The 14,104-nt window shown below is 43.1% G+C and overlaps 1 protein-coding gene across 2 annotated transcripts in view; it reads left to right on the top strand.

The window, feature by feature from the left end:
• Positions 1-10,446, top strand: part of LOC131499863 (zinc finger protein 577-like) — a 52,007-nt gene extending 41,561 nt beyond the window's left edge. Inside the window, exon 6 of one of the 2 annotated variants that reach the window (XM_058708354.1) lies at positions 10,092-10,446. In XM_058708354.1, the coding sequence (XP_058564337.1) occupies positions 10,092-10,171 (80 nt within the window). In that variant the 3' untranslated portion in view covers positions 10,172-10,446. Of the gene's footprint in view, positions 1-1,553; positions 1,691-10,091 lie in introns of those variants that run through there. The other variant, XM_058708356.1, reaches the window with a different exon arrangement.
• The last annotated feature ends 3,658 nt before the right edge of the window (positions 10,447-14,104 follow it).

The following is a 14,104-nucleotide window of genomic DNA, read 5'->3' on the forward strand; positions in this document are numbered from 1 at the left end:
GGAGATCTCAATCAGCACAATATGACAATAATAACGAAAGGGCTTAAAATTGGAAACAGGAAAAAATTGCCATTATTTGCAGATGATATGATTGCCTACATGGGAGGAGAATCCACAGGCAACCACGTAGAATAGTAAGAGAACCCAGGAGGATTCTCTGGATGCTTGATCAATATGCAGCTTCAGTTGAGTGCTAGGCAATAATCAGAACATTTTTGAAAAGTACTCTGTTCACGGGACACCTGGGTGACTCCGTCGATTAAGCGTCTGACTTCGGCTCAGGTCATGATCTCAGTTTGTGAGTTCGGGCCTTGTGTCGGGCTCTGTGCTGACAGCTCAGAGCCTGGATCCTGTTTCAGATTCTGTCTCCTATTTCTGCCCCTACTTGTGCTCTGTCTCTCAAAAATAAATAAATGTAAAAAAAAAAATTTTTTTTTTAAGTACTCTGTTCACGATAAACCTTATAAGAGAATTAGACAGTTTTACACCACTTTATTGAAAACTACTCGAGGTAACCGAAATAAAGGAAGAGGTAGATAGGTTACTAAATGTGAAGGCTCAGGGTCACTAAGACCACCTTCACCTCCAATAAGTCTTCCAAGTGCCAAGATGCCGTCAAACATTGCTGAACAGGCAAGAACTGATGAAGTGTAGTTCCCATGAACTTCTTCAAGAAGTTACTGGAACGTGAATTTTACCCATAAGAGATGAACAGGTAAACAATGGCAAAAGAACTGAGTGTAAGCGTCAAATCCCTTTAAGCAGAGATATAAAAGCCTTTAGTAGATTTTGGGAATTTTAGTCACAGAGCCTAATGTAAGTGCTAAAAACAATGATAATATAGAAATTGTAAAACAAAAATTTGGGAGAGAATTGGGGAAAGAAGGTGAAAGGTAATGTGAGAACCTTGATCTCATCATTTTAGGGAGGGAGGTAAATATCTAAACTGACTTATCAAGAAATGGAAGAATACACATAAAGTATATAAAGAAACATCGAGAAAGATCTGTAGTCAGCTCTGGGTAGTGGAAGGAAAGAAAGGAAGCAGAACGGTGTGAATTGTACTATTCCTCATAGTAGGGATTCCAGGATTAGGGTGGAGGCACCTTCAGAAATGGAAAGCAGAGTCACTTGTTGACCACGCTGCCTTGGCAGGACAGCTCGAGAAGACAAACTTGGGAATGGCCTGAGAGGTGGGTAGGACTGGCGGTAACGGGGCCCCCACAGGAGGATGGGGATAGCACTTGTTGCAGCCTTCCCAATGTCTGGGTGACTCAGACTATCAGCAGAGGTCACGCCCTTAACAGTGAACCATTAGAACTCAGAGTCTAGTGTGTATGCGACACATCTCGTCACTGTGACCCTAAGTGGGAGCAGGACTTGGAAATGACGATGCACTTTGCAGACGCTGGTAGGACCTTTCTCAGCACAGAGCTGAGCACGCCCTGTCTGTCCCTCGCTCCCTTAGATGCAAGGTTCACCGCAGGGGGCTCGGCAAAGTTTTCTCGCAGCTGCACCTGCTGTTAATTAGTCTATGTCTTAATGATCCCCAGGAACTGCTGATGCTGACTTGTCTTGGGACTAACATTTACAGCTTCTCTGCAGATGCACCGTGGTCTCTTTGTAGAAGGTGTCAGTGCCTCACAGATGACAGGGTAATTGCGGCTCCTGGGGGGAAATGAACTTGGGGAATCTCGGCATATATTTACTGATGGCCACAGACCTGCTGCCGGTTCCTGTAAGAGGCCTGGTGAGTGTCTCATTACGGCTTAGACTCGGGTAAGGTATGGGGGGAATGTCTGAGGGGAGAGGGCAGGTACAGAACTGAACAGGACAGCGGTTTTCCCCTTGGGTCTCGGGGCAACTTTGCCTCAGCTCTGGATTCCTTTCTTGGCTGACAGAGTGGTGGGACAGCGTAACCACAGAGACCCCAAGGCAGGCAAGGGATGGTCATGGGTACGAGCCTGGATGGGGCTGGACATTGCTGAGACTGAGGCCAGCCTGAGGGGAAAGAGTTGCAATTCTCCCTCCGCTTTCCCCTTAAGATTGCAGACGAGGGGTTTCATTGGCTCAAACCACTGAGAACTGGGCTGGGAGCAGTTGATAAATTTGATGTCAAGAGTTCGGGGTGAACGTTCAGCCTCTAGGTGGGGTCCCATGCATACACACACAGACTCCTGCTGCTTCAGGACCTCCCGCAGACAGATTTCAGGATTTGGAATGGAGCTGGAGAGATGGATGGATGTGGGTTGTGATTGCGTGTGGCTTTTCTTCACCACTGAAAGGCACCATTTAAAAGCAACACTGACGAAGAGTCCAGCCTTTAGAACGAGAGGCAGCTTTTTTTTTTTTTTTCAATTCCTAACTCAGCCTCCCTCCCTGAGGGACTGGGAGCTCCTGACCGTGCGTCTCAACGTCCCAACCTGTGAGCCAGGGATAGGAATGCAGGGTCACTCCGCACACCAAGTAGAGTGACTGAAAGAGGGTGGCGTTGCTGGTACACAGGAAATCTCTAGCAAATAGTAGTCATAGGTCCCTTCTGGATGATTCTAGAGCCAGTATTTTGCAGTAAGATGGACACACAGCTGGCAGCCGCATCATCAAATTCACCCCGTCTCTGTGTGACTCTCCCTATTGACGTCCCAACTCCATTTTTGTGTGGTTTTGGACACTTTGTGGGATGAGTCTGAATGACTCTGTGTGTGTGTGTGTGTGTGTGTGTGTGTGTGTGTGTGTGTGTGTGTGTGTTTGGGAGACCAAAGCTGGACATGGGTATCTAGACACGATGCTTACCAGTATTCCAGTGAATTAATCCTCTCCCAGATATGTATGAATAATGAGACATTACATACCTCAGGTCATCAGACCTTGTCTGCCATGTACTGGAATTGAGTGACGTTGAGAAAGTTGAATTCTCTCTGCCTCATTTTCTATCCATGTAAAATAGGATAAGAATATTCTTTAACACCGAACACTCCATGTTAACTTACATGAAGGCCCTGTACTTCCCCCTAATGCCCAACATACAGAGAAGGTCATCAAGAAATTGTATCTGTTCATAGTTTGTCTGAACAGACTGTGAGCCACTTGTTGGGAAGTGGGTTAGAAATACAGAAAATGGTAGCACTGTTCTAATGTCTTCTTTCCGTGATCTGCATTTCTCTCTTTCATGTTTATTTCTGATGAGCGCTTGCCCCTGGGGCACTTACATTAATGGAATTTTTCCCTCCTCATTCCTGCTGTCAGCTTAAAATTTGTTTCCATAAAGAAGACCCCACAAAGCACAGGCACCCAGGGGAAGAAGGAAACCCAGTGGACATCTTGGGGTCCACTGCAGAAACTTTTAGTCCGTGGCAAAACAAAGCAGATGACACAGGATCCCTAAGACCTGGTTTGCGGGGGTCAGCTCCCACACCCACCACTAACTAATTGTGTGACTTTGGGCAAGGTTTGCACTGTCTGGGTTTCATTGTCGCTACCTGCCAAATGAGAAGAATAATTACTCTATTTATCCCATTGGGTTACGTGGGTATTAAATGAAATCACTGTATTCAAAACCCTGAGAGCTGGCACAGAGGCAATACTCAGTGAGTTTTCACTAATTCCTTATTATCCTTATTGTCCTGGTCTTACAAAGCATAGGTTATAGTGCACGTTTCATTTGGAGCCTGGAGCAGGGCTGGGATTTGGTGGGATTTGATGTATCGGAACCATGTGTCACCTTTCCAGAAGGAAACACTAATTCACCCAGCCCCAATTTGATCCATGACCTGGCTGTGCTATTCTCTCGCGCACGTTCTGCAGTTTCTGGTCCTGATGGTGCCCTCGCTGCTGGAGAAAAGGAGGGTAGCCGTGTCTACGAGAGTCAGCGTGAGAGGGTTTTACAGGAAATCAGCAATACTGTCTGTGGGTGTCACAGCTCTTTATGGAGCCAGCACTGTTACTCTATAGAAACGTCTCCCTGGGACAGACAAGCCAGTGGGTCTTGTTACAGTCTGGACTGAAAGACAAATGTTAGAAGGAAGACATAATTAGGTCGCAAAACGCAGAGCTGTGGCTGATAGTCAAACAGATTTGCAGGTAGATCTGACTAGTCCTAGACTGTAACCCAGATCTCTCACCTCTGTTCTTCAGGCCTAGATGCTTTCTTTACCAGGTGGGGCTACTTTGCTCCTTACTATGGGGAGCCTCTCAGGATATTCAGACAATACCATCATTATATATTGTCGTAAGACCTTTTTATTAAGCATGAGATACATGTTCCCCGGTACACCATATTCACTTTAGAATGGAAAAAAGCAGAATCTTGGAGGTATTTGCTACTTACTATTTTTGGGAAAAAAAAAAAAAAAGTCTTGTGTGTTGGTAAACATGGTAGTAAATTCACCTCCAGGGTTATGTTGAGCCCTTAGTCTGTGTCCCTGTGTGTGTGTGTGTGTGTGTGTGTGTGTGTGTGTGTGTGTGTGTTTTAACTAGAATAAAAACCTGTGTCAAAAATTCACAGTCCTAAATCTTGCCTCCTCCGGGGCCGTGCATAACTTTGCCGCCGCCAGGAATGATTGACGGCCACGTGGGGGAGTGGTTGAGAAAGTTGCCAATGAAACACAAGCAATTGCCGTCATTTCGAAGCTATTTGCTGACGTGTCCTGTAGGCCCGGTAGCCTGCCGAGTGCTGGGGAGGCAGAGACCACAGAACAAACGCGTCCCCTGCTGATACTGAATTTAAGCTGGGGGGCTGAAACACAAAGTGACTATAAAATCTTGTATGAATAGCAGAAAGAGGCCTGAGTGAAAGCTGAAGGATTTTTGCTCCAAGGGAGAAAATAACTGGTGGCACCTGATTTAGGAGGCAGGCTTAGCGCCAGTGTCGCAGACAGAGCAACCGTAGCTGAGACCGAAGTCATGACTCAGAGTAATGCTGGCCTATGGACTGTGGAGGATGTTGCAGGCAAAGAGAACATTCTCTGTCTTGAAAATAGGAACGGGCTTAAAAACACAAGTCCTGAGAAGGACAGCTGCATCCCGGGGGGCGTACTGGCTGTGCACAGGGGCGGGAAGATGAAGCCGGGAAGGTAGGACTTGGGGAAGGATTTTGTCTTTTAGTCCTAAGCACTATGGGATGTCAGCGAAAGCTTATCCGGGGAGTGACATGATACAATCCAGGTTCCAAAAGTATTAGCCTGCTCTGGAGAATGCGTTGGTGGGACGCAAGGGCCGTGTCGGGTATAAATGGGACAAAGGATTCAACGCCATCGCAATTACTGATAATGTAGCAACACTGCTGGACAATCCAAGAGAATTAATGGAAAAAATATGAACAGTAATATGATTGTTCAGTTAGAGAAATAAGAGATGATGATCATTAGCTTTCTTATACAAAAGCAAGAAAATAGGAAATAAGAAATAGGAATAGAAATTAATAGAAAATAGGAAATAAGAAATTAATGTGGCAAAAAGTAGCAGTAAATGGAATAAGTTTGAAAGAAGTGTGCAGGGAAAAAAAAAAAAAACGTGAGCTGAAAATAAGCAGAGCAGCAAAGAGAAAAAATTAGGAAATGTATCTCACAATATTATAAGGATATTAGTTCTTCTCCTTTTTCTCTATGAATTTAGAGAAATTCCAGCCAAAACTTAAACTATTCTAATAATTCACTTAAAGAAGAAAATGTGGGAAAATGACAAATAATTTGAAAAGAAAACAATACTGACAAGAGACGTGCCAGATACACTTATCTGAAGCCAAATTTATAAATTTAACGTTTATTTATTTTTGAGACAGAGAGAGACAGAGCATGAACGGGGAGGGGCACAGAGACAGAGGGAGACACAGAACCGGAAGCAGGCTCCAGGCTCTGAGCCGTCAGCCCAGAGCCCGACGCGGGGCTCGACGCGGGGCTCGAACTCACAGACCGCAAGATCATGACCTGAGCTGAAGTCGGATGCTTAACCGACTGAGCCACCCAGGCGCCCCCAAATTTATAAATTTAAAAGTTCCATTTTTAGTTCTTTCTTCTTTTTGGCGGGTGAGGGGATATTTATTTTACTAATTTTATAAATGTTTGGCATTTTATGTTCAGTTTTTTTTTTTTTTAATGAAGTAGAATTGACATACAGTATTATGTTAGTTTTAGGTGCACATGGTGATTCAACATTTATATACGTTATGAAACAATCTCCATGCTAAGTCTAGTTACCATGTGTCACCATACAGAGTCACTAAAATACGATTCATTATTTTATCTATGCTGTACTTTACATCCCCATGACTTTTTTATTTTTATTTCTTTAATGTTTATTTATTTATTTTTGAGAGAGAGAGCAGGAGAGGGACAGAGAGGGAGAGAGAATCCCAAGCAGGCTCCACACCATTAGGGCAGGGCCTGACTCAGGACTTGAACCCACAAACCATGAGATCATTACCTGAGCCAAAATCAAGACTTGGACACTCAACTGACTGAGCCATCCAGGAGCCCCATTATTTTATTTTATTTTATTTTATTTTATTTTATTTTATTTTATTTTATTTTATGTTATGTTATGTTATGTTATTTTACTTTAATTTATTATTTATTTTTATTATTTTATTTTATTATTTTAATCTAAAAAGTATTTTTAATGTTTATATTTGAGAGAGAGAGAGGGAGAGAGCACAAGAGGGGGAGTGGCAGAGAGAGAGGGAGACACAGAATCTGAAGCAGGCTCCAGGCTCTGAGCTGTCAGCACAGAGCCCGACGCGGGGCTTGAACCCATGATTTGCGTGACCTGAGCCGAAGTCAGATGCTTAACTGACTGAGCCCCTTGGGCGCTATTTTATTTTTAAAGATTTTATTGTTAAGTAACCCCGGCACCCAACAGGAGGCTTGAACTCACAACCCCAAGATCAAGAGTCGCCCTTTTCACTGACTGAAGCCAGCCAGGTGCTGCCCGCCCCCCCCCCCCCCGCCACCTTGACTTATCTTATAACTAGAACTTTATACCTCTTAATTTTCTTTCTTTCTCTAATTTCTTTCTCTTTCAACATTTAGGATATACATTTACCTCTGAGAATAGCTCTAACAAACTCCAAGGCTTAGATGTATAGTGTTTTCAATATCATTCAACTTTAACCATTTTTGAAAACCCTTTTATATGGGAATAGTTTAGAAGTCACAGAAAGTCCCTCCGCCTTCTGGGATCTCTCCTGCACCCGTTAGGTTTTGGTGTGAGTCGGCGGTTTTAGAAGTATCCATATTTAGATGTGGGTGTTTGTTTCGTCTTCAGTTCTCCCACTTCTGGGATTTCCTTAAATTTCCAGCTTTTTTTTTTTTTCTTTATCCCTGAATTCTGTTCCCTGGCACCTTGAGATGTTAAGCCCTGCTGTTGTAACTGTGATCAAGGGACTAAATGAAGAGAAATTCCCTTTACTACCCTGATCACAGTTATAAAATCTGTTTTAAAATAATTGTCTGCCAATTCCAACATCTGGGTCATCTCGGGTTTAGTCTCTATTGGTTACTTTATTTATTTTTCTTCCTTGAGCATGGGCTACATTTTCATGTTCCTTTGTATGTTTAGAAATTGTGGGTTGTTTACTGATACACTGTAGAGAGTGGATTTTGTTACATTTCCCCAAAGAATATAGATTATTTTCTTTCAGCCAACATTTAATTTGGCTAAGTTTAAATACCATATTTTGAAATCTCAGTTTGGATAGTTTAGGCTTAGATGGACCACTTGCCATCTCGTCCACGTGTGCATAGTCAGGGGTCAGCCAGAGCCTTGGATAGAGGTTACATCCAAATCTATAGTTCCACCTTTGTGGCTTTCTTTTTTCACAGACTTCCTTCTCCTTTGCAGCTTCTGTGATCATCCTGAACTTTGTTTTTTGGTTCTTTAGACCAACAGGACTACGGAGATCTGTTTGGCTTCAGGCATTTTGCACGTTGCCAGCTACAGCCTGAACCTCAGAAACAGTGTCATTAAAAAAAATGGAAAACCTGGGGCGCCTGGGTGGCTTAGTCAGCTGAGCGTCTCCAATTCAGGTCATGATCTTACAGCTTGTGAGTTCGAGCTCCGCATCAGGCTGTCTACTGTCAGCACAGAGCCTTCTTTGGATCCTTCTCCCCTGCTTTCTGCCCCTCCCTCCTTTGTGCCTGCAAGCTCTCTCTCTCTCAAAAATAAATAGACATTAAAAAAAAAAAAAAAAAAAAGGAAAACCCATAATTCTTCCAAGTGTCAACCCCTTCCAGGATCTGCTTGCTGTTGTTCCCTCTTTAGTGAACTAACTCTTTAGTTAGTCGTTAAAAAAAAATATTTTGTCTGGAGTCTATGGCGATTGTTTGCAAAGAAGCTGGTTCAGTGAGAGTTGCTCAGCTATTACCAGAAGCAGAAACTGCTCTTTCTTTTCTAGTTGACTGTTAGTGTTTTGGCCAGGAAGACCTCTTTCTTTTAATCTTTGGTGTAGTTGACTTCATTGATATTTTATTACCTTCTGATTTTGAGTCCATTAGAAAGTATTTCCCAGATTTTACATCTTCTAATATTTATATGGAGTGTTTCATTTTAACAGACTTATTTATCTTAGTTATCTTTCTGCTCTCATCTGCTCCACTGTTCTGTTTGTCTGTGTGCAAGTATGACACTCTTAATTACAGACTTTGAAGTATGTTTTAATTTCTGATAGAACTACTCTCTAGCTCATAGCAATTTCATACTTTTCCTACCTAACCTAGCATGTTATTCTTCATTTAATCTTTAGAATCCACTCACTGGGAGTGGAGGTTATGTCCTGAGCACGTATACTCAAGGATTTGGGAATAGACTAAATAATGAACCATCTTGAATGGCTATATGAACATAAGCAGAAACATGCCAGGATGGCTACTCTGAGGGGCAGTTTTGAGCTCACTAGTGTGGAGTGCCCTTCCCAGAAACGTTATTTCCATCCTCAGAAAGGGTAGTTGTCAAGGACCCAAGAGTCCCTTTCAGAGCTGGAAATATTGGAACAAATCTGTGACCGATGCTGTCACACTGAGTTCTAACTTTGTGACCTTCAGGCTCTTTGCTGAACCGCTTCTTCCCATGATCCCAAGAGAATGATGTTTGGCGACTTGATCCTGATGCTACTTTTCTTTGTCCAGACTGGGATTGGGGTCCTGGGGAATACCTTTCTTCTCTCATCCTATGCTTCCACGTCATGTACTGACCATGCCCTGAGGCCCATACACTTGATTCTCACCAACATGGCTGTGGCCAACTTCTTGGTTCTTGTCTCCAAGGGGATCCCCCAGATGATACTCACCTGGAGAGTAACACGTGTGCTGGGCACCATCGGGTGTAAATTTGTCTATTATATCCATAGAATGGCCCGAGGCCTTTCTCTCTGCACCACTTCCCTCCTGAGCAGTTTTCAGGCAGTCACCATCAGCCCCAGAGGCGGCAGGTGGATGGGCCTCAAAGAAAGAGCTTGGAAAAACATCAGGTCTTCTTGCTTTTTTTTTTCAACTTTTTTTTTTTTTTTTTTTTTAAATTTTTATTTTTGGGACAGAGAGAGACAGAGCATGAACGGGGGAGGGGCAGAGAGAGAGGGAGACACAGAATCGGAAACAGGCTCCAGGCTCCGAGCCATCAGCCCAGAGCCTGACGCGGGGCTCGAACTCACGGACCGCGAGATCGTGACCTGGCTGAAGTCGGACGCTTAACCGACTGCGCCACCCAGGCGCCCCGAGGTCTTCTTGCTTTTTATGTTGGATCTCCAACCTGCTGATAAACATCTTTATTCCCATAAATTTAGAATCTATTCAGCCTGTTCACAATTCTACCAACATACAGGATTATGGACTGTGCTCTTCTAAAACTCCTGAAACACCTGGTGCTACAAAATACACAATTCTAATGACTTTCCCAGATGTTATCTTCATGGGAGCCATGATTGGGGCCAGTGTTTACATGGTACTTTTCCTTCATAGACACCACCGGAGAGTGAGGCACATTCACACCCTCAAAAACGCCCATAGATTCTCTCCAGAGGGGAGAGCCACTCAAACCATCTTGCTTCTAGCAAGCACCTTCACATTTTTTTACTTCACCAATTCTGTCCTTACATTTTACAGTGTTTTGTTCAAGTCTCACCTCTGGATGCAGCAAACCACCACCTTTTTGGCGGCATCTTATCCCACCCTCAGCCCCCTGATACTGTTGCATCGAGATCCCCAAGCACTAAGATTCTGCTCTTAAATGGCGTGGAAAAAATCCCAAGTTACTAACGATGCATTCACAACACTTTCTCTTTTCTTCAAAGAATCTGGTTATTCACTGACTCAAGCAAAGATATAGGGCTGTCTAGAACGTGACAGACACGTACCCAAGATACTGATGATAAAAAGATTTACATGACGTCATAGTCATGTAGAGGCTTTCAGCTTCGCTTAGAAGGCAATCAAATAAATACAATAATGCATAAATGTCTATATTGTCTCAGCGCTTTGTGATTTTTTTTTCTTTGAAATAATTGATGGAAGCATGGCCAAACTGTCACCTGCCTCAGCATTGAAGTGGTGCCTCAACACACAAATTATTCTTGGCAAAAGGGGAAGACTTCCAAGGCAGCTAAGGAAATCCCTGACTAATCTGATAGCCAAGCAAGGATTTCAGTGACCACATTCTACAGTGAAAACAGACTTTACTGAATTAGTCCAGGAATGTCACCAAACACACAAATTGCAACAACAGTAACCGCAACAAACCATGAGGCAAGGGGGGCAACTTTATATTATCTAAAATGTCTAGTTTCAATAAAAATTTGTGATACACAAAGAATCAGAAAAGTGTGGCCCATACACAAGGAAAAAAGGAGTCCATAGGAACTGTCCCCGAGAGGTCTTCTGTGTCAGACTTAATACACAATGACATTATCAGCTGTTAGAAGTGTGTTCGAGGAGCAGAAAACTAAAGAACTAAAGGGAAGTATGATAATGGTTCTTCACCAAATGGCATATATCAACAAAGAGATAAAAACGATAAATTTACTAGAGGGGCTCAGAGCAAATTTGATCTGGCACAAGACAGAACAAGCCAACACGAAGAAAGATCAATAAACATTATCCACTGTGAGAAAAAGGAAAAAGTGAAGTAGAAAAAAAGAAAAAGAAAAAGTGATCCGAGCCTCAGGGATCTATAGCACACCCTCAAGCATACCACCATATGCATAATGGAATCCCTAGAAGGGGGAGAGAATACATGGCAGAAGGTATATTGGAACAAAGAATGACAAAAGCTTCCAAATTTGATGAAAACACTCTATACATCCAAGAAGCTCACATACTCCCAAGTAGCGTCAATTCATTACCTTCCCCGCAGGCTTTCAGTCCAGGAAGCCAGGCAGAAACCCTGCTTCTCCCTGGGGATGAGTATAGAATGGGTTCTTCCAGATGAGTGCTGATTTCTACCAGTAATCTAAGTTTGGACAGAACCTCTAGTTTCTTCTCCCACTTCCTCCCAACTGCAAACACACACACTAAGGAGAATCAGTTACATATCCAAAAACAGTCACTAGTAGTTTCCCAAGCCTTTTATAAAAATCTTCATGTACATACAAAAACTCAAAGAATAGTACAGTGGACACCATTATGTAGATCACATAAGTTCAGTAAATGTTACATTTTGCTGTATTTGCTTTATCTGTGTATCTTCTACTTATTCATCCATCTCTACTATCCAATTTACTGCTTTTTTAAAGTAAACATTTTTTAAGTTCATTTATTTTTGAGAGAGGAAGAGAGAAAAAACATGAGTGGGGGAGGGGCAGAGAGAGAGAGGGAGGGACAGAGGATCTGATGCATGCTCCGCACTGACAGTACAGAGCCCGATGTGGGGCTCGAACACGTGAACTATGAAATCATGACCTGAGCCAAAGTCGGATGCTTAACCAACTGAGCCACCCAGACACCCCCCCCCAATCTACTTTTGATTGAACTAATTGAAAGTAAGATTGCAGACATACGATCCTTCGCTGCCAAATACCTCAATTAGAATCTTCTTTATTTATTTTTGAGAGAAAGGGAGAGAGAGAGAGAGAGAGAGAGAGAGAGAGAGAACATGAGTGGGGGAGGGGCAGAGAGAGAGGGAGAAAGAGGATCTGAAGCGAAGTGGGCTCTGTGCTGACAGCAGCGAACCAGATGTGGGGCTCGAACTCATGAACCTGAGCCAAAGTCAGATGTTCAACCAACTGAGCCATCCAGGAGCCTTCAACTTGAATCTTCTAATAATAAAAGATACTCTCCTACAAACCACAGTGTCTTTCTGATGCTAATCCTTTGATAGTGTGGTATTGGAAAAAAATAAGGCCCAGATACTGAAAAGAGAAACCTCACTTCAATGAAAGTGTCAGACAAGAAAGCCACAGTGAAGCTTCCTGGGGCCAGGAAGCCCCCAAAGCCAAAGATACAGTATAAAGCAGCAACAGAGCCTTCATGAAATTTAAAAATACTATGACTGTGTTCAGAATCAGGCCCTACTGTATTAGCTTCCACATGGTTACTAGGTCTTGGGACTGAACAACCATAGTCCTTTAAGTTGGGCAAATTGAAGACCAGAGTCCTTTAATGCCTCTGTGAAAAGAATGAAACAATTGAGCTCAACACTCAAGATCTAGCAGGTAAATGAAAAGGAGGGGAAAATGGGAGCTCTTAGGATAGTGCTCTTTTCACATGAGCTTTTGGCTCCTAGACCAGATACTCGGGCCTAGCTAAACACAATCCTCTCTGTCTGTATTTTTTATATTTTTAAAAGATTTATTTATTTTTGAGAGAGAAAGAACAAGCAGGGGAGGGATAGAGAGAGGGAGGACAGAGGATCTGAAGTGGGCTCTGTGCTGATGTGGGGCTCAAACTCATCAACAGTGAGATCATGACCTGAGCTGAAGTTGAGAGCTGAACTCTCAACCATCGAGCCACCCAAATGTCCCCCCCCCTTTTTTTTAAGATTTTTTTTTTTTTGAGAGAGAGTGAGCGAGAACAGGGAAGGGGCAGAGAGACAGGGAGAGAATCCCAAGCAGGCTCCATACTGTCAGTGTGGAGCCTCACATGGGGCTTGAACTTGCAAACTTCAGGATCATAACCTGAGCCAAAACCAAGAGTCAGACGCTCAACTGACTGAGCCACCCAGGTGCCCCTTAAAGATTTTATTTTTAAGTAATGTCTACACCCAATGTGGGATTCAAACTCACAACCCCAAGATCAAGAGTCACATGCTCCACCAATTGAGCAAGCCAGGCACCCCAAACACAATCCTCTCTTTTGGGATGTTTAAGCTATTTGGTTCCGTGAAGTATTCATAAAAGTGAAGGCAGTTGTTGCCTGTAACTAAAAATCTATTAATTCTACCTAGTTGCCAGCTGTGTAAAGTGGAGTATGTACAATTATTAAAACATTTGTATTCTAGAATATACCATACAGAAAAGTATATTAAATATAATCACACACATATGTGTTAGTTTAACATAAAATGGCAACACCCATGTGTTAATAATTATGTGCTACCACTCAGATCAAGCCATAGAACATTCCAGAAGCCCTATTTATCACTTTCCAGTAAACACCCTTACATCATTTTTAAATTTTTAATATTTATTTTTGAGAGAGAGAGAGAGAAAGACAGAGTGCAAGTGGGGGAGGGGCAGACAGACAGGGAGACACGGAATCCGAAGCAGGCTCCAGGCTCTGAGCTGTCAGCACAGAGCCCAAAATGGGGCTGGAACTCTCGAACCTGGAGATCATGATCTGAGCCAAAGTCAGATGCTTAACTGACTGAGCCACCCAGGCGTTCCTCCTTCTTATCATTTTCAATGGTCCCGATCCCTTCACAGAGATAGCCCTGGAATGCTATTCTAGATTTTTTCCACAAACACTTCTGTGTGTGTGGAAGTTCACAAGGTGAGTTAAAATTTTATTTGAAAATATAGGGGTGTCTGGATGACTCAGTCGGTTAAGTGTCTGACTCGATTTTGGCTCAGGTCATGATCTCATGGTTCCTGGGTTGGAGCTGTGCTTCAGGCTCTGTGCTGAAGGCGGGAGCCTGTTTGGGATTCTTTCTGTCCCTCTCTCTGCCCTTCTGCCACTCACAGTCT

The sequence above is a fragment of the Neofelis nebulosa genome, chromosome 17 (genome assembly GCF_028018385.1).
Source record: "Neofelis nebulosa isolate mNeoNeb1 chromosome 17, mNeoNeb1.pri, whole genome shotgun sequence".
Taxonomy (NCBI): Eukaryota; Metazoa; Chordata; class Mammalia; order Carnivora; family Felidae; genus Neofelis; species Neofelis nebulosa.